Below are 17,992 nucleotides of genomic sequence, written 5' to 3' on the forward strand. Positions count from 1 at the left end.
AGGAAGTGACATCATAAAGGGCAGGCCCGTCAGCATGTCAGCCTCCTGCTTCACGCCCGTCATCGCAGGGGGCACGAAGACACTCGTGCACGGGTGCAGAGCCACAGGCCGAGCGCTCGTGCAAACCGGGCACGGCCTTCTGGTCCCGGAGCCCCCGGGCCAGGCAGATGTGCACGGACCCACGTGTGACCCACGAGGTCAGAAGTCCTCCTGTGTGTCCCCTGGCCTTCCGGGCCGTGCACAGCACCCATGATTTCAAGCACGAGCATCGCCCGAGACGCGGCCCACGGTCAAGGTCGCTAAAACTTTACGATTCACCTTCACCTATGAACTGGAAGAAAAACCCTCACAATGTCTGGGGCTGCAAAGTGCCTACCTTATCCTCTCCCTGGAGAGGTGTCCCATGGGTGCTGAGCAGGAATCGGACTCTGGACCCCCGCCCTCACCCGCAGCAGCCCTTTCCCTCCATTGCCCACAGCAGAGGCCAGACTCAGATGAAACGTTCAGGGAAATTTATTAAACAGAAACATTGACTGAAACCATTGAACAGAGGGCATAACAACACACAGAGGAACTTCTAACGGCCACCGGAGCTCACGGGTCCCGGCCCCACCAGGGTCCTCAAAAAGGTGCCTCCGCTACACCCCACCCGGCGGCCCTCCATCTCCCCACAGTCTCCCTTCCTGAGGGCCCCGCGGGTGGCCTCTCGCCAGGAAGATGGGCGCCGGCCATGCCCGCTCCCCCCAGGGCAGATCCTCCATTTCTGGCCCACATGCCCGGGGCCTGGCCCTGCCCTATGGCGGGCACAGGACAGTCCCACAGCAGGGCGCACGCCACCGAGCCGGGGACGTGGAGTCCCGAGGAACAATGGGGTGGCCCAGCAGAACACAAGCCCTGGGGGGCCTCCCGCAGACCTCCTGCAGCCCCGGTCAAGGTCTTCCTTCCCAAGGTCGCAGGTGGGCTCCCAGGTCCTGGGGTGGGCGCTGGCTGTGACCTCGTCCATCCCGTCCTTCCCGCCGGCTCCTGGGACTGGGCTCGGGGTCTCCACGCCGCGCAGGGGTTGGGGGAACTGCTCAGAGCAGAACACATGCACATTTCCACAACAACAGGCAGCACTGGGCCTGAATCTATGCCCAGAAAGCACACGTTGAGCTCACGACACTGGCCCACAGAGACCAGAGCCTTGGCTGGCTCGTGGCGCACCTCAGGGCTCTGCGGGGGGACGATGGCTAGGCTGTGTGTGTTGGGGGGAGGGGAGCGGGGGCTGGGGGTTCCTTGACACCTGGGTCCCTCTGGGGCCTACAGGGACACATTTGGGCTTGCCAGTACAGGGAGCAACCTGCCCCAGGGGATGATGAATAGGGGTCCCCTCTCAGGAGGGAGGCCCAGGCACCTGGAGTGGCCCCTAATATGGGGCCAGTAGGCTGCCAGGCCTGGCCTCCCCCTGCCTCCAAGCCTGGCAGCCCCACGGCCTGCTGAGCCTAGTGGCCCGAGGTGGACCCCGGGGGGCTCATCTCTGCAGCCCCGTCCTCATTTCCCGGCTCTTCTGGGATGGGCTTGAGCCCCTCCTCGGGGGTCTCCTCGGCCTCCTGGCCTCCTGCCTGGGCGAGGCCCTCTGGCTCCCAGCCAGGACCTCCTGGGGCCACCGGGGAAGCACTGCCCATCCGGCCAGGCATGGGGACCCCGGGGGCATCTGAGGGTCCTGCCTGACCTAGGCCCGCAGGGGCGGCAGCACTTCCATCTTCCTGAGTGGCCGCGGACGCCTTGCTGGTCTCCCCAGGGCCAGGGGCTGCCCTGGCGGCACCATGGTCTTCAGGGGCCGCCTCGCCAGCCTTGGCAGTGCCGGCAACTGCCGCACTGGCCTCCTCACGTGCCGGGTGGTCCTCGGCGCTCCCTTCCTTGGAACGGGCGGCCTGGGCGGTGGTATCTTCACCATGTGCAGTGGTGCCTGCGGTGATGGCCTCATGGGCCGGGGCGGCCTGGGCGGCTGCTGCCAGGACTGCAACGTCCACACGGGCCTCTTCCTGCCCTGGGAAGTGCTCCCTGCTAGCCGGGTCGGCGTCCCAGGCCTCGGTCCTCTGGATGAGCCGCAGCATCCCCGCAAAGCCGGGAGGCCTCCTCATCAGCCGCCTCCTCCTCAGCGTGTCCCGGAGCGTGTCGTTCAGCCGGGCCCGCGTCAGCACCTGCCGGGCGCGCGCCTGGTCCGCCATGGCCGGGTGGATGGCCCCCTTCTCCAGGGCCGACTGCAGCAGGCCTTCCAGGCGCATCACGTACGCAGAGAGAGTCTCCTGGGGCCGCTGGGCACAGGTCACGAACTTCAGCCGAGCACTCCCCCGGGGGTCCTTGTTCCCAAACACCTGCACCAGCGCGGCCAGGCAGTCCTGGGCAGCCAGCTCGGGATCTTCCGCCAGGAGGCCGCGCAGGAGGTCCAGCGCGGGGCCGCGCAAGCTCTCCACCAGCCTCCTCCTCCTCTCCCTCTCAGACACGTGGCGCCACAGGTGCAGCGTGTGGCTGGCCTGCTCCAGCCAGCTCTCAGAGGACCCTTCCCCGTGGCCCAGCTCTTCCATCCCAGAGAAGGTTCCCAGCTCCTGGTAGCCCATGCTGTCCAGCACGGGCTGCGAGGCCTGCCTCCACTGCTGGGTCCCGGGCCCTGCCTCACCCATGGCGCCTGCCACTGTCACAATTGCTTCCTCAGGCGCAGCCATTGCCCCGCCCGTGGGTCCTGCCATACTCAGAAGTCCTGCCACGCCTGCAACATTTCTGTAACCTGCAGCTCCTTCCTCATCTGACTCAGCTCCTGCTTCACCCTCAGCTCCTTCCAGCCCTGCAGCTCCTTCCTCACCTTCAGCTCCTTCCTCACCTGCAGCTCCTTCCTCACCTGCAGCTCCCTCCTCACCTTCATGTCCCTCCTCACCTTCAGCTCCCTCCTCACCTTCATCTCCCTCCTCACCTGCAGCTCCTTCCTCATCTGACTCAGCTCCTGCTTCACCTTCATCTCCTGCTTCACCTGCAGCTCCTTCCTCACCTGCAGCTCCTGCCTCACCTGCAACTCCTGCTTCACCTGAGGTTCCGTCGTCACCTGCAGCTCCTTCCTCATCTGACACTCCTGCTTCACCTTCAGCTCCTGCTTGACCCTCAGATCTTTCCCCACCTGCAGCTCCTGCCTCACCTGAGGCTCCCTCCTCACCTGAAGCTCCTTCCTCACCTGCATCTCCTGCCTCACCTTCAGCTCCCTCCTCACCTGCATCTCCTGCCTCACCTTCAGCCCCCTCCTCACCTGCAGCTCCCTCCTCACCTGCACCTCCCTCACCTTCAGCTCCCTCCTCACCTTCAGCTCCCTCCTCACCTGCAGCTCCTACCTCACCTTCAGCTCCCTCCTCACCTGCAGCTTCCTCCTCACCTTCAGCTCCCTCCTCACCTGCAGCTCCCTTCTCACCTGCACCTTCTTCCTCACCTTCAGCTCCCTCCTCACCTGAAGCTCCTGCCTCACCTTCAGCTCCCTCCTCACCTGCAGCTCCCTCCTCATCTTCAGCTCCCTCCTCACCTAAGGCTTCCTCCTCACCTGTGTCTCCCTCCATACCTGCGACTCCCGCCTCCTCTGCAGCCTCCTCCTCCCCTGCAGTTCCTGAGTGACCTGCAGTTCCTGCCTCACCCGCCCTGCCAACCACTGCTTGTCCCTGGGGCTGCGCAGGGCAATTGGGTCTATCCTGTGAATCAGCATCAGGGGCCTGGGGCAGGCAGACCACAGTCCAGGGCCCTCCCTTGCCTGGTATTTGGCGGGGGAGCAAGCTTCGATTTAAACACTCAGCAAACTCGACCAGGGCAACACTCGACCCCAGCTCCTTTCTGTAGACCTTGCCCAGCACTCGGTACCTGCCCAGGGAACGCAGGGCAGCCTGCACAGCCTCCTGGAATTCCTGGTCTTTGCAGTCATCTGGGATTCCCAGGATGAGCAGAGATCGCTGAGCGTTCACGCCCATCGACCTGCACCAGTCCCGCAATACCGCCAGAGCCATCGCCATCTTCGAGGACCTGAGGGTGGGGGGAAGCGATCAAACAGGTGTGCACAGGCTGTTGAAGTGTGGGAATCGGCCTGTGGGTGCAAAGAGGAGAGAATCATGTTTGTGCCACACAGCCCACCCTAGTGCCCCTCACAGCAGCAGCCTGGAGCACCTCCCTGCCCTGTTTGGTTTGTTTGACTTTAGGAAACTTTTTTTTATAAATTACATTTATTTACAAGATAGAAGGCTAGGGACTTCCCTGGTGGCGCAGTGGTTAAGAATCCACCTGCCAGTGCAGGGGACACAGGTTCGATCCCTGGTCCGGGAAGATCCCACAAGCCGCGGAGCAACTAACCCCACGCGCCACAACCACTGACCCAGCGCTCTAGAGCCCACGAGCCACAACTACTGAGTCCACGTGACACAACCTCTGAAGCCCACATGCCTGGAGCCCGTGCTCTGCAACAAGCCACCGTAATGAGAGGCCTGCGCACCGCAACGAAGAGTAGCCCCCGCTCGCTGCACCTAGAGAAAGCCCGCGCGCAGCAACAAAGACCCAACGCAACCCAAAGTAAAAATAAAATTTAAAAATAATAACAAAAGAGCACTTGTTGCGTACGACTCAAGAAACAATAATAAAATAAAATAATTTTTTTAAAAAAGACAGATAGAAGGCTCGTCACCTTTTCTACATTTCTGGCCTCAGTTTTAGGAAGCTGCCTTTTTCCCAAGGAATTTTTCAAGTCTTCCAATTTGTTAGCATAAACATTTCCATAATGTCCCATAATATTCCCCTATATCCTCTTTGTTAATGTACATCTGATCCGTAACGTTGGCCCTCTTTCATTCCTCATATTGGGGATCAGCGTTCTTTCTATGTTTCCGTGATTCATCGTTCTAGGACTTTCTCGGTTTCCTTGCTCTTTTGAAAGAAGCGCGTGGCTTTGTTCACCGTGTCCATAATTTGCTTTCTATCACTGATTTCCTCTCTTAGCTCTCTTATTACTTCATTTTATGTTTCCTTTGCTCTTCTTCTTCTAGCATCTCTCAATGGACTGTTAGCTCACTGATTTTATGTCCTGACTCTTTTCTAACAGAAGCATTTAGAGGAATACAGTTTCCTCCTGTCGCTTTTTGCTGCCTCCCACTAATTTTGGTAAGTTGTGCTTTTTTAGTATTCACTTGGAAATATTTTCTAAGTCCCTCTGTGATTTTTCTCTTTGATCCATGGGTTTCCCAATATTTGAAGATATATTATCATTAGTACCATCAAATAAAATTCCCCCGTGATGAGAAAACTTATCATGTAAACTTGCAATACTGCTAAATTTATGGAGACTGTTTTACAACTCTGGTATGGCGTGTCCGGGTGAATGTGCAAAGCACCCTCGTAAAGAATCTGTGTACTCTGTGTGGAGGCCAGGGCCTTGCCCTGCCCACCCACCTCTGCAATTCCTGTGCCACCCGGACAGAGGCGACCTGAAGCTCTCGATGCCTCATGCAGTGGGCCAGAGCCCCTCCCTGGACCCCCACAAATCCATCTGCCATGGCCAACAGCCTCCACCAGATCACAGCAGCCCCAGCGCCTCCCCCTCTCAGCTTCACTTATGCCCCCCCCCGTGGCCAGGCGGCTCCTCCCCGACCCCTCGCACTACATCCCCTCCATACACCCTCCCCCACCCACCAGCTGGTGGCGCTCCGCTCTGGGCCCTGGAAGCCGGGCGCCCCGCCATGCGTAGAGGTCAGACTGCCTCTCTCACCTCCCCACACCGGGGAGTCCTCCCCCGAGCACACTCAGCGCCAGGGGCTCTCGCTTCTCGTACCCCAGACGCAGAGCCCACCCGTCTTGCCCCCGCCCACCCGGGAGCCGGAGCCCCCTAACTGCCACGAGCGTCCTCCCCCCCCACCCCACGCCCCGCCCCGGCGGGAGCTCCCCTAACGCCTACCGCACCCGCGCCCGGGAGTCCTCCCCATCGACCCCCGCCTCAGCCTTCCTCCCGCCACACGCCGCAGCCGTTAGCCCTCCCCTCCCGTCTCGGCCCCGGGGGTGGGGCCCGCCCGTCCCGTCCGTCCCGTCCCGTCCCGTCCTCCCCAGCCCCGCAGCCAGTCGTCCTCTCCTCTGGCCCCCAAGGCCGGCCCCACCCGACCAGCAGGAAGCCCTCCGCTCAGGCCCCCCCCCACGCTTAGCCATTAGCCCCACCCTCTGCACCCCGACTCCAGAACGCCCCCCACCAGCCACCCCGGAAGCCAGCGGTCCTCCCCTCTGACCCGCTCACTGGGGGACCCTTCCCTCAGCCCCCCTTCAGCCCGCTACCCTCCGCCGCCGCTCCCCCACTCCCAACCGAGCAGCCCGTAGCCCTCCCCCGACCTCCACTCCTTCCCAGGGCCCCCGGTACCTGCGGAGTCCAGCCCCCGGCAAAGCCCCCGCCTGTCTCCTGACTCGCTCTGACTCTGTGGATGGCTCCGGAGTCCCGCTCACGAGGGGCTGAAGAGCTCGTCTCAGCAGAGCAGCCAGGAACTGTGCCGCCGACTGTCCCAGGCACTCTGTGCGAACGCCACGTGGGCTTCCGGGTGCTCCCGGAAGCCCCAGGAAGATGAGGGAGAAAGTTCTAGACGTCTCTTTACCGAGAAACTGGTTGGATCAGAAGAGCACGTGAGGAGGCGCTCTGCTACGGAAGCAGCAGTAGCCATGCGCACTGAGGGCCTGAGGTCCCAAGGCTTGGCGCCTCCGGAAGCAAAAGACACGCCCATTGGCCTTCCACCAATAGGAAGGCCTCCCTGCGAGGCTGCGGAGTTGGGGGAGCGAACTTGGCGATGCAGAGCCCATTGTGGCAAGTACGTCCATTTGTCTTTACAGGTGGTTTTCTACTGTGATTGATAATGTCATAAACCTATTCTTATTTCTTTGGTTTGTTTTGAATTTTATTTTATGTATTTTTTTATACAGCAGGTTCTTATGAGTTACCCATTTTATACATATTAGTGTACATTTGTCAATCCCAATCTCCCAATTCATCACACCACCACACCCCTGCCCCCAACACTTTCCCACGTCGGTTTTCATACGTTTTTTCTCTACATCTGTGTCTCTATTTCTGCCCTGCAAACCAGTTCATCTGTTCCATTTTTCTAAGTTCCACATATATGCATTAATATACGATATTTTTTTTTCTCTTTTTGACTTCCTTCACTCTGTGTGACGGTTTCTAGATCCACCCACGTCTCTACAAGTGACCCAATTTCGGTCCTTTTTATGGCTGAGTTATATTTCATTGTATATATGTACCACGTCTTCTTTATCCATTTGTCTGTCAATGGACACTTAGGTTTTTTCCATGTCCTGGCCCTTGTAAATAGTGCTGCAATGAACACTGGGGTATGTGTGTCTTTTTGAATTATGGTCTTTTCCGGGTATATGCCCAGTCGTGGGATTGCTGGATTGTGTGCTAGCTCTATTTTTAGTTTTTTAAGGAAACCTCATACTGTTCTCCATAGTGGTTGTATCAATTTACATTCCCACCAACAGTGCAAGAGGGTTCCCTTTTCTCCACACCCTCTCCAGCATTTATTGTTTCTAGATTTTTTGATGATGGCCATTCTGACTGGTGTGAGGTGATACCTCATTCCAGTTTTGTTTTGCAATTCTCTAATGATTAATGACGTTGAGCATTCTTTCAAGTGTTTGCTGGCAATCTGTATATCTTCTTTGGAGAAATGTCTATTTAGGTCTTCTGCCTATTTTTGGGTTGGGGTGTTTTTTTTTTTAATATTGAGCTGCATGGGCTGTTTATACATTTTGGAGATAAATCATATGTCCGTTGATTCATTTGCAAATATTTTCTCCCATTCTGAGGGTTGTCTTTTTGTCTTGTTTGTAGTTTCCTTTGCTTTGCAAATGCTTTTAAATTACCTTAGGTCCCTTTTGTTTTTTTTTGTTTTTATTTCCATTACTCTAAGAGGTGGATCAAAAAGATCTGCTGTGATTTATGTCAAAGTGTGTTCTTCCTATGTTTTCCTCTGAGAGTTTTATAGTGTCCGGTCTTACTTTTAGGTTTTTAATCCATTTTGAGTTTATTTTTGTGTATGGTGTTAGGGAGTGTTCTAATTTCATTCTTTTACATGTAGCTGTCCAGTTTTCCCAGCACCACTTATTGAAGAGGCTGTCTTTTCTCCATTGTATATTCTTGCCTCCTTTGTCATAGATTAGTTGACCATAGGTCATGGGTTTAGCTCTGGGCTTTCTATCCTGTTCCATTGATCTATATTTCTGGTTTTTTGCCAGTACCGTATTGTCTTGATAACTGTAGCTTTGCAGTATAGTGTGAAGTCAGGGAGTCTGATTCCTCCAGCTCCATTTTTTTCCCTCAAGACTGCTTTGGCTATTCAGGGTTTTCTGTTTCTCTGTACAAATTTTAAGATTTTTTTGTTCTAGTTCTGTAAAAAATGCCATTGGTAATTTGATAGGGATTGCTTTGAATCTGTAGATTGCTTTGGGTAGTATAGTCATTTTCACAAAATTGATTCTTCCAATCCAGGAACATGGCATATCTCTCCATCTGTTTGTATCATCTTTAATTTCTTTCATCAGTGTCTTATACTTTTCTGCATACAAGTCTTTTGTCTCCCTAGGTAGGTTTATTCCTAGACTTTTTATTCTTTTTGTTGCAATGGTAAAATGGGAGTGTTTCCTTCATTTCTCTTTCAGATTTTTCATCATTAGTGTATAGGATTGCCAGAGATTTCTGTGCATTAATTTTGTGTCCTGCTACTTTACCAAGTTAACTGATTAGTTCTAGTAGTTTTCTGGTGGCATCTTTAGGATTCTCTATGTATAGTATCATGTCAGCTACAAACAGTGACAATTTTACTTCTTCTTTTCCAATTTGGATTCCTTTTATTTCTTTTTCTTCTCTGATTGCCGTGGCTAGGACTTCCAAAACTATGTTGAATAACAGTGGTGAGAGTGGACTTCCTTGTCTTGCTCCTGATCTTAGAGGAAATGCTTTCAGTTTTTCTCCATTTAGAATGATGTTTGCTGTGGGTTTGTCGTATATGGCCTTTATTATGTTGAGGTAGGTTCCCTGTATGCCCACTTTCTGGAGATTTTTTTTTATCATAAATGGGTGTTGAATTTTGTCAAAAGCTTTTCCTGCCTCTATTGAGATGGTCATATGTTGTTTTTCTTCAATTTGTTAATATGGTGTATCACATCGATTGTTTTGCATATATTGAAGAATCCTTGCATCCCTGGGATAAATCCCACTTGATCATGGTGTATGACGCTTTTAATATGTTGTTGGATTCTGTTTGCTAGTATTTTGTTGACGATTTTTACAACTATATTCATGAGTGATATTGGTCTGTACTTTTCTTTTTTTGTAGTATCTTTGTCTGGTTTTGGTATCAGGGTGATGGTGGCCTCATAGAATGAGTTTGGGAGTGTTCCTTTCTCTGCAATTTTTTGGAAGAGTTTGAGAAGGATGGGTGTTAGCTCTTCTCTAAATGTTTGATAGAATTCACCTGTGAAGCCATCTGGTCCTGGACTTTTGCTTGTTGGAAGATTTTTAATCACAGTTTCAATTTCATTACTTGTGATTGGTCTGTTCATACTTTCTATTTCTTCCTGGTTCAGTCTTGGAAGGTTATACCTTTCTAAGAATTTGTCCATTTCTTCCAGGTTGTCCATTTTATTGGCATAGAGTTGCTTGTAGTAGTCTCTTAGGATGCTTTGTATTTCTGCAGTGTCTCTTGTAACTTCTCCTTTTTCATTTCTAATTTTATTGATTTGAGTCCTCTCCCTCTTTTTCTTGATGAGTCTGGCTAAAGGTTTATCAATTTTATCTTTTCAAAGAACCAGCTTTTAGTTTCATTGATCTTTTTATTTTATTTTAGTCTCTATTTCATTTATTTCTGCTCTGATCTTTCTGATTTCTTTCCTTCTACAAACTTTGGGTTTTTTTTTTCTCTAGTTGCTTTAGGTGTAAGGTTAGGTTGTTTATTTGAGATTTTTCTTGTTTCCTGAGGTAAGATTGTATTGCTGTAAATTTCCCTCTTAGAACTGCTTTTGCTGTGTCCCATAGGTTTTGGATTGTCATGTTTTTGTTGTCATTTTTCTCTAGGTATCTTTTGATTTCCTCTTTGACTTCTTTAGTGATCTCTTGGTTATTTAGTAACATATTGTTTAGCCTCCATGTGTTTGTTACTTTTTTTTCTCTGTAATTGATTTCTAATCTCATAGTGTTGTGGTCAGAAAAGATGCTTGATATGATTTCAATTTTCTTAAATTTACTGAGGCTTGATTTGTGACCCAAGCTGTGATCTATCCTGGAGAATGTTCCGTGCGCACTTGAGAAGAAAGTGTAATCTGCGGTTTTTGGATTGAATGTCCTATAAGTATCAATTAAATCTATCTGGTCTATTGTGTCATTTAAAGCTTGTGTTTCCGTATTAATTTCCTGTTTAGATGATCTGTCCATTGGTGTAAGTGAGGTATTAAAGTCCCCCACTATTGCTAGTCCAGCTTTCTTTTGATTTCCATTTGCATGGAATATCTTTTTCCATCCCGTCACTTTCAGTCTGTATGTGTCCCTAGGTGTGAAGTGGGTCTCTTGTGGACAGCATATATATGGGTCTTGTTTTTGTATCCATTCAGCGAGCCTGTGTCTTTTGGTTGGAGCATTTAATCCATTCATGTTTAAGGTAATTATCGATATGTACGTTCCTATTACCATTTTCTTAATTGTTTTGGGTTTGTTTTTGTAGGTCCTTTTCTTCTCTTGTGTTTCCCACTTAGAGAAGTTCCTTTAGCATTCATTGTAGAGCTGGTTTGGTGGTGCTGAATTGTCTTAGCTTTTGCTTGTCTGAAAAGCTTTTGATTTCTCCTTCGAATCTGAATGAGATCCTTGCCGGGTAGAGTAATCTTGGTTGTAGGTTCTTCCCTTTCATCACTTTAAATATGTTATGCCACTCCCTTCTGGCTTGTAGTGTTTCTGCTGAGAAATCAGCTGTTAACCATATGGGAGTTCTCTTGTATGTTATTTTTCGTTTTTCCCTTGCTGCTTTCAATAATAAACTTTCTTTGTCTTTAATTTTTGCCAATTTGATTACTGTGTGTGTCGGTGTGTTTCTCCTTGGGTTTATCCTGCATGGGACTCTCTGCACTTCCTGGACTTGTGTGGCTGTTTCCCTTCCCATGTTAGGGAAGTTTTCGACTATAATCTCTTCAAGTGTTTTCTCGGGGCCTTTCTCTCTCTCTTCTCCTTCTGGGACCCCTATAATGCGAATGTTGTTGCGTTTAATGTTGTCCCAGGGGTCTCTTAGGCTGTCTTCATTTCTTTTCATTCTTTTTTCTTTATTCTGTTCCACAGCAGTGAATTCCACTGTTCTGTCTTCTAGGTCACTTATCCGTTCTTCTGCTTCAGTTATTCTGCTATTGAATCCTTCTAGTGTATTTTTCATTTCAGTTATTGTATTGTTCACATCTGTTTGTTAGTTCTCTAATTCTTCTAGGTATTTGTTCTTTAATTCTTCTAGGTCTTTGTTAAACATTTCTTGCATCTTCTCGATCTTTGCCTCCATTCTTTTCCCGAGGTCCTGGATCATCTTCACTATCATTATTCTGAATTCTTTTTCTGGAAGGTTGCCTATCTCCACTTCATTTAGTTGTTTTTCTGGGGTTTTATCTTGTTCCTTCATCTGGTACATAGCCCTCTGCCTTTTCATCTTGTCTGTCTTTCTGTGAATGTGGTTTTTGTCCCACAAGCTGCAGGACTGTAGTAGTTCTTGCTTCTGCTGTCTGCCCTCTGGTCAACATGTGAATTCATTCAGAGCCCTGAGCAGTGGGAGCTGCAGCCCTGACTCCAGCAGAGGCCTAAGGCCCAGTTGGTCCTCAGCAGGGAGTGTCAGGATGGCACTGGGGGCTCCTGAGCACCTTTTATCAGCGTCTGTGGCCTCAGATTGAGGAGCAGTAACCTCGGGAGCTGGACCAGTCCATTCACTGTGAAATTCCTCCTCATGTGTGGCCTCTTCTGCAGCCCCTGCCCTTCCTTTCCAATCTCTTCAGGATCTGTGGAGGTGATTTTCATAGGACACTACAACCAAATTGGAAATCTTGGGATTCCTAAAAGCCCCTTTGTCCAAATAAGATTTCCAAGGTCAGATTTATATAAAGCAAGACCAGAGCTCGATGGCTGTTACGAATATCCTCATACGTTTCTATACTGCCTAGGCCAATGGGACTGTTGTGCTCTAGTAAGTTTTTAACCCGTAGCAAATCAGAAGCTGCCAGCCATGCAGGGGAGCAGAGAGACCTACCTCCCTGCAAGACTCTGCATGAATTCTGCAAGCGTGCACTTCTAAGCCACCACCCTCCTCACACATCACCACCACCAGCAGCATTGGACTGTGGTGGGAGTGTGAAATAAGCTTTCATCGTCTTTAGCCACAGACATTTTCTGGTCGTTGGCTACAGCAGTTAGCCTACCCTGATTAATATACATTAGAAACAAAAGAGCAGGTCTGTACGATTCGGATTTACCAGGAGAAATGGAGAATGGGCTGAAGAAGACTTAATGTAGTAACAGTGACAACAGGGAGCGTGTAGCATTGATCACCTGTAGCGTTCAACGCCCACTTTACAGACAGGGAAACAGAGTTTCAGCTCAATGAAGTGTCACCCAGTGTCCACAAATGTGTGGTCACTACCCAGGCCTGTGCAATTGTCATGTCTTCTCTGGTGCGTCACATTTGACGTTTCAAAATGAAAAGTTCTGTGACACTTCTTACACGTTATATCTGTTTGCTTTCAAGAGGGCTTTTGAATTTTTCAATTGAGACAAAATTCACAAAACATAAAATTATTCATTTTAAAGTCTACAGTGGAATTTAGTGCATTCACAGTGTTGTGCAACCACCACCCTAACTAGTTCTAGAACATTTTCATCACTCTAAAAGGAGACCCCGCCACTCCCCATTCGCCTTCCCTCAGCCCCTGGTAACCAGCAATCTGTTTTCTGTCTCTCTGGATTTGTCTATACTGGGACATTTCATGTAAATGGAAGCATATGTTATATAGGCCTTTGTGTCTTACTTCTTCAACCCAGTGTAACGATTTTGAGATTCATCCACGTTGCACACAGAAACAATTCATTCCTTCTTGCTCAGCAGTGCTCTGTGCTGTGAATGCAGTGCGTTACCCATTCATCTGCTGCCAGTTGGGGCTGTTATGAATAGAGCTGCTATGAACATTGTTCTACACATCTTTTTGTGAACATATGCTTTCATATGTGGAATTGTTGGATAATAGGGTAGACGTATAGTCAACTTTTTTTTAATTTTTAAAATTTTATTTATTTATTTTTGGCTGTGTTGGGTCTTCATTTGCTACACGTGGGCTTTCTCTAGTTGTGGCAAGCAGGGGCTACTCTTCATTGTGGTGCATGGGCTTCTCACTGTGGTGGCTTCTCTTATTGCAGAGCACAGGATCTAGGCACACGGGCTTCAATAGTTCCGGCACACAGGCTCAGTAGTTGTGGCTCGCGGGCTCTAGAGCGCAGGCTCAGTAGTTGTGGCGCGCGGGCTTAGTTGCTCCTCAGCACGTGGGATCCTCCCGGACTGGGGCACGAACCCATGTGCCCTGCATCAGCAGGCGGACTTTCAACCACTGCGCCACCAGGGAAGCCCTGGTCAACTTTTAAAGAAGCTGTTTTCCAACATTGTTGTACCATTTTATGTTCCCACCAGGAGTGTGTGAGAGTTCTGGTTGCTCCACGCTCTTGCCAACACTTGGTATGGTCAGTCTTTGCAACTTCAGCCCCTTAAATTCAGGTGTCACTTGGTGACCCTAAGCTCCAGATTGTGTCAGCATAGCCCAGATTTTCTCAACCTGAACACCACTGACATTTTTGACCAGATGATTCTCTGTTGTAGGAGGCCGTCCTGTGCATTGCAGGATATTTAGCAGTGTCCCTGGTCTCTACACACTAGATGCCAGTAGCACCCCGGAGGGATTTCGTCTGGCTGTCCTAACAAGGTATGCCAAACTTGGTGGCTGTAAACAACAGAAATTTATTCTCTCATGGTTCTGGAGTTGAGCAGTCTGAAATCAGTTTTCCTTGGGCAAAGCGTGTCAGCAGGGCTGTATCCCTGTGGAAGCTCTAGGGGACAATCTGTTCCTGGCCTCTTGCAGCTTCTAGGGGCTGCTGGCTTCCTTAGCCTGTGGCCTTGTCACTCCAGTCTTCAAGGGCAGCATCTTCCCCTCTCCCTCTGCTCGGTCTTCACGTGCCTGTTCCATCTTCTGAGGATGCATGTGATAGCACACGTGCTCGGGAGGAGCTGCTCTGTCCCTGCCATGTGACCCCATCTGACCCGTGCTGCCTCACCCCTCGTACCTCTTTCTCCACCTCAGACTTCTCCTCCAAGTTTCAGGCTGTTAGGTTCTAGCTCAGTTTGTCAAAGCCCATGCTCAGATGTGAACAAGAATATACTCTTCTGCAACAACAATAATGTCTGAGACCACTTGTATTGGAGAGGGTGGCCTTAACAGCTTTGGAAGATTTGGGGGGCATTTTGGTTGACTGACCATGATTTTGTCTTTGTAAGAGCATTTTCCACAGTGGTGCATTTGCCTCCACGGCTGTAGGAGATGGACAGAGAGGAGTCCTTGACCAAGGGAGGGACAAGAGAGGAGAGTCAGCCGTGTCACAAGCCAGGACGGTGCTGCTGCCTTGCAGAGGGCGAGGAGGCTGGGCGCTGGAGAGAAGGGGAGATGGAGGGAATAGCCTTATAAATTAACATCTTCTTATTTAGGAATCCCTTCAAGAATGTGTTTAAGAGTATAGTCATGGGGGCTTCCCTGGTGGCGCAGTGGTTGAGAGTCCGCCTGCCAATGCAGGGGACAAGTGTTTGTGCCCCGGTCCGGGAAGATCCCACATGCCACGGAGCGGGTGGGCCTGTGAGCCATGGCCGCTGAGCCTGCGTGTCCGGAGCCTGCGCTCCGCAACGGGAGAGGCCACAACAGTGAGAGGCCTGCATACTGCAAAAAAAAAAAAAAAAAGAGTATAGTCATGGGACTTCCCTGGTGGTCCAGTGGTTGAGATTCTGCCTTTCAATGCAGGGGACGTGGGTTCGAGCTCTGGTCGGGAAACAGATCCCACACGACGCGTAGCAACTAAGCCCGTGGGCTGCAACTACTGAGCTTGTGCGCCTCAACTAGAGAGACTGTGTGCTGCAAACTACAGAGCCCACGTGCTCTGGAGCCCTGGAGCCCACGCGCCACAACTAGAGAGTAGCCCACATGCCACAACAAAGATCCCGCGTGCCACAACTAAGCCCCGACACAGCGAAATAAATAATAAATAAATTTTTAAAAAATCATAAAATTTTTAAAAAGAGTATAGTCAAACATTCTTATAAATATATATTAATGAAGAATCTACGTGTTGACTTCGTACTTGTGAAGAACATATTCATGAATTTACACTTGGACGTGGTTAGTATCTTAAATGTCCTTGCAGCTCCATCCTTCATGTAAATGGGGAATCTGCTTTCGGGGTGGACACCCCACCATCTCCCTGTCTTTGTGGGTGGTAGCCTCAGCCACATTGTCAGACCAATCTCTTCTCAACAGGGAACAAGGCAGAGACTGATGGAATAGTCCTTGAAATACCATCACGAACTGGCTCTTAATTAATTGGCTTCAGCAAATGCGTGTTCAGCTTCTCAGCTGCCTGGGGGCCATCTCCACGTGGTGCCATTCAAGTCCCTGAAGTAGGACCTAGTTGACCCGCTCACCTCCCATTCCCTGTCGGTGCCTGTGCTTCTCTGCAGGGCCCCGGGCCCCAGCCGTTCTCCAGCCTCACCACCCCTGGCTCAGGTCAGGCCTTCCTTGGCTCTTCCCTAAAGACCTAGGAGCTGCTGTTTGGAAATATTCCAAACCCAGGGAAAAACAGAGAAGAACATGATGAAGGTTATATGACCGCCCCCAGCTTTCTCAAGTCTTAATATATTTGCTTCAAATTTTTTTTTAAGAAATAAAAGTTTAAAAGATGATTCGCCTGAAACTCTCACATTCCCCGTCCCCCTTTCTGCCCACCTTGCTATCCTCACTAGGCGCTTTTCCAGGCATGTTTTTAGACTTTTGCTACTTACATACGTGGCCATAAACAACAGGTCGTGATGTTTTTTTTAACAGGTCTACTGAGATATAATTTACTTGCCATAAAACGCACCATTTTAACTGTTTCAATGATCTTTAGTAAATTTACTGAGTCGTGCAGTCGTTACCACAGTCCGATTTTGGTTTTTGTTTTAAACAGCTTTATTGAGCTACAATTCACATCCCATACAATTCAGCCACTTAAGTGTAAAGTTCAGGGTTTTTAGCAAAATATTCACAGAGCAGTCTCAGTCCAGAACATTGTCGTCGCTTCCAAAAGAAATTCCATCCCCACTAGCAGTCAGTTCCCACCTCCTACCCCGTCCAGCCCCCGGAGATCACAGCTTTATTTCTGTCTTTGTGGACTGGCCTATTCGGGACATTTCTTCTAAAAGGAATCATACAACATGTGGTCTTTTGTGACTGCTCCATCACTATAATCCACAGACTTTTATGGAAGAACTACTGCAAACCAAACACTGGTGTGGGACTCTGTATGGAATTTAACAGCACTCACGGACAGTTTAGATCTCGATTTGTGCAACTTCTAGTTTATTGCTATTTTTGTAAAGCCGTTACAAAAGAGTGACTATATATAAAAGATACATGAATATCGGTGTGGGTGTGTGGCTGACGTGCACCTGGGGTGTTCTGAGGCAGCCCTGGAGGAGGAGGAGGAAGGTGGATTCTGAACCCAAGTCTAGTCCTGAGGGAGGACCGCTCAGCCCCAGAACAAGCTTGGGGCCGGGCGCTCAGGGAGTGTTACTTTCTCTTTTGCTCCCAAGACAAGTGCAGCTGGAAGGACAGGTGAATGAGCACCTACAGGGGCACCTGGACAACATTTACCACCTCAAACAGAATCTGGCCTGCGCCGAGGAGAGAATGGCCTATCTGTCCTACGAGAGAGCCAAGGAGATACGGGTGAGAACCTCACAGGGGGACCTTGTGAGAAGCGGCCAGTGAGAAGGCCGTGGGGACGAGAGAAGCAGAAGATGAGTGAATCCGCTCTGACATCCCTGAACCGAGGGAAGAGGCAGGTCCTCAAGCTGTGCCCCACAGCATCTCGTGTTCCCGCTCATGCCGCCCTTTCCCCGGCTCCGGCTCCGGCTTAGCCGATCTGGGAACTCGCACGCTGAGGCTCCGGTGCCCCCGGCGGGCGGGAGGTCGGCGTGACAGCGTCACTCTCTTCCTCCTGCAGGAGGTTATGGACACGTTCAAGAGCCGTGTAGCCAAGTTGGAGGCTCTGCAGCAGGTGACCCAACTGGAGGTGACGGAGAGCGTGCGTAGCCGGCCCCGGGGCTGCCTGTGCCGCTGGGCGCGCCGCTGCTCACGCTGGCCACCGTCCTCCGGGTCCTGGTCTCCAGCGCGTGCGCCTGCCCAGTGCCGCTGCTGAGCTCGCGCCTGCGCACGGGCACCGCGCTCCTGCTCGTCGGGCTGGGTGCCCTGGCCTGGCAGGGAAGCAGCGTGCCGTCCCCGCCGCAGACCGGCAGGCCCGGGTCCCCTCCAGATGGAGACTGTGTTCCGGGGATTCCAAGCCTCTACCAGAGGGGCCGTAAAGGGCCTGGCTTCGCTAGCTCCTCCCGCCTCCCCAGACAGCTGCTTCTCGCCTCTCCCTTTCTTGTTCCATCACCAGCAGCCCAATGAGAGGTACGTGGACGCCCGCCCGCCTCGCGCTCGCCTTTCTTGCGATCCTTCTATCCCGTCTGTAGACACGAGGCTTAGAAAAGATGAGCAACTCCAGAGTACGGTGCTGTGCCCCTCTCTCCCCCACGTGCTCTCTCACGACCCAGTGACCCAGCGCTCAGAGGCTCGAGTGCCCCAAAACTGCAGTGGCAGC

At 50.9% G+C, this 17,992-nt stretch overlaps 2 protein-coding genes across 2 annotated transcripts in view; one reads left to right on the forward strand and one right to left on the reverse strand.

Moving 5' to 3' along the window:
- Positions 1-17,711, forward strand: part of TEX28 (testis expressed 28) — a 118,117-nt gene extending 100,406 nt beyond the window's left edge. Inside the window, 4 exon segments of the mRNA XM_060137244.1 lie at positions 16,941-17,076; positions 17,354-17,468; positions 17,471-17,610; positions 17,613-17,711. Of these exon segments, the coding sequence (XP_059993227.1) occupies positions 16,941-17,076; positions 17,354-17,468; positions 17,471-17,610; positions 17,613-17,711 (490 nt within the window).
- On the reverse strand, positions 1,315-4,022 carry LOC132513786 (paraneoplastic antigen Ma6E-like). The gene is made up of 2 exons (XM_060138376.1): positions 3,329-4,022; positions 1,315-3,043 (listed from the first exon to the last, which is right to left on the reverse strand). The coding sequence occupies exons 1-2, from the start codon at positions 4,020-4,022 to the stop codon at positions 1,482-1,484; spliced, it is 2,256 nt and encodes a 751-aa protein (XP_059994359.1). The 3' UTR covers positions 1,315-1,481.
- Positions 17,712-17,992: the final 281 nt, after the last annotated feature.

Source organism: Lagenorhynchus albirostris, chromosome X (genome assembly GCF_949774975.1).
Source record: "Lagenorhynchus albirostris chromosome X, mLagAlb1.1, whole genome shotgun sequence".
In the NCBI taxonomy this organism is placed as follows: Eukaryota; Metazoa; Chordata; class Mammalia; order Artiodactyla; family Delphinidae; genus Lagenorhynchus; species Lagenorhynchus albirostris.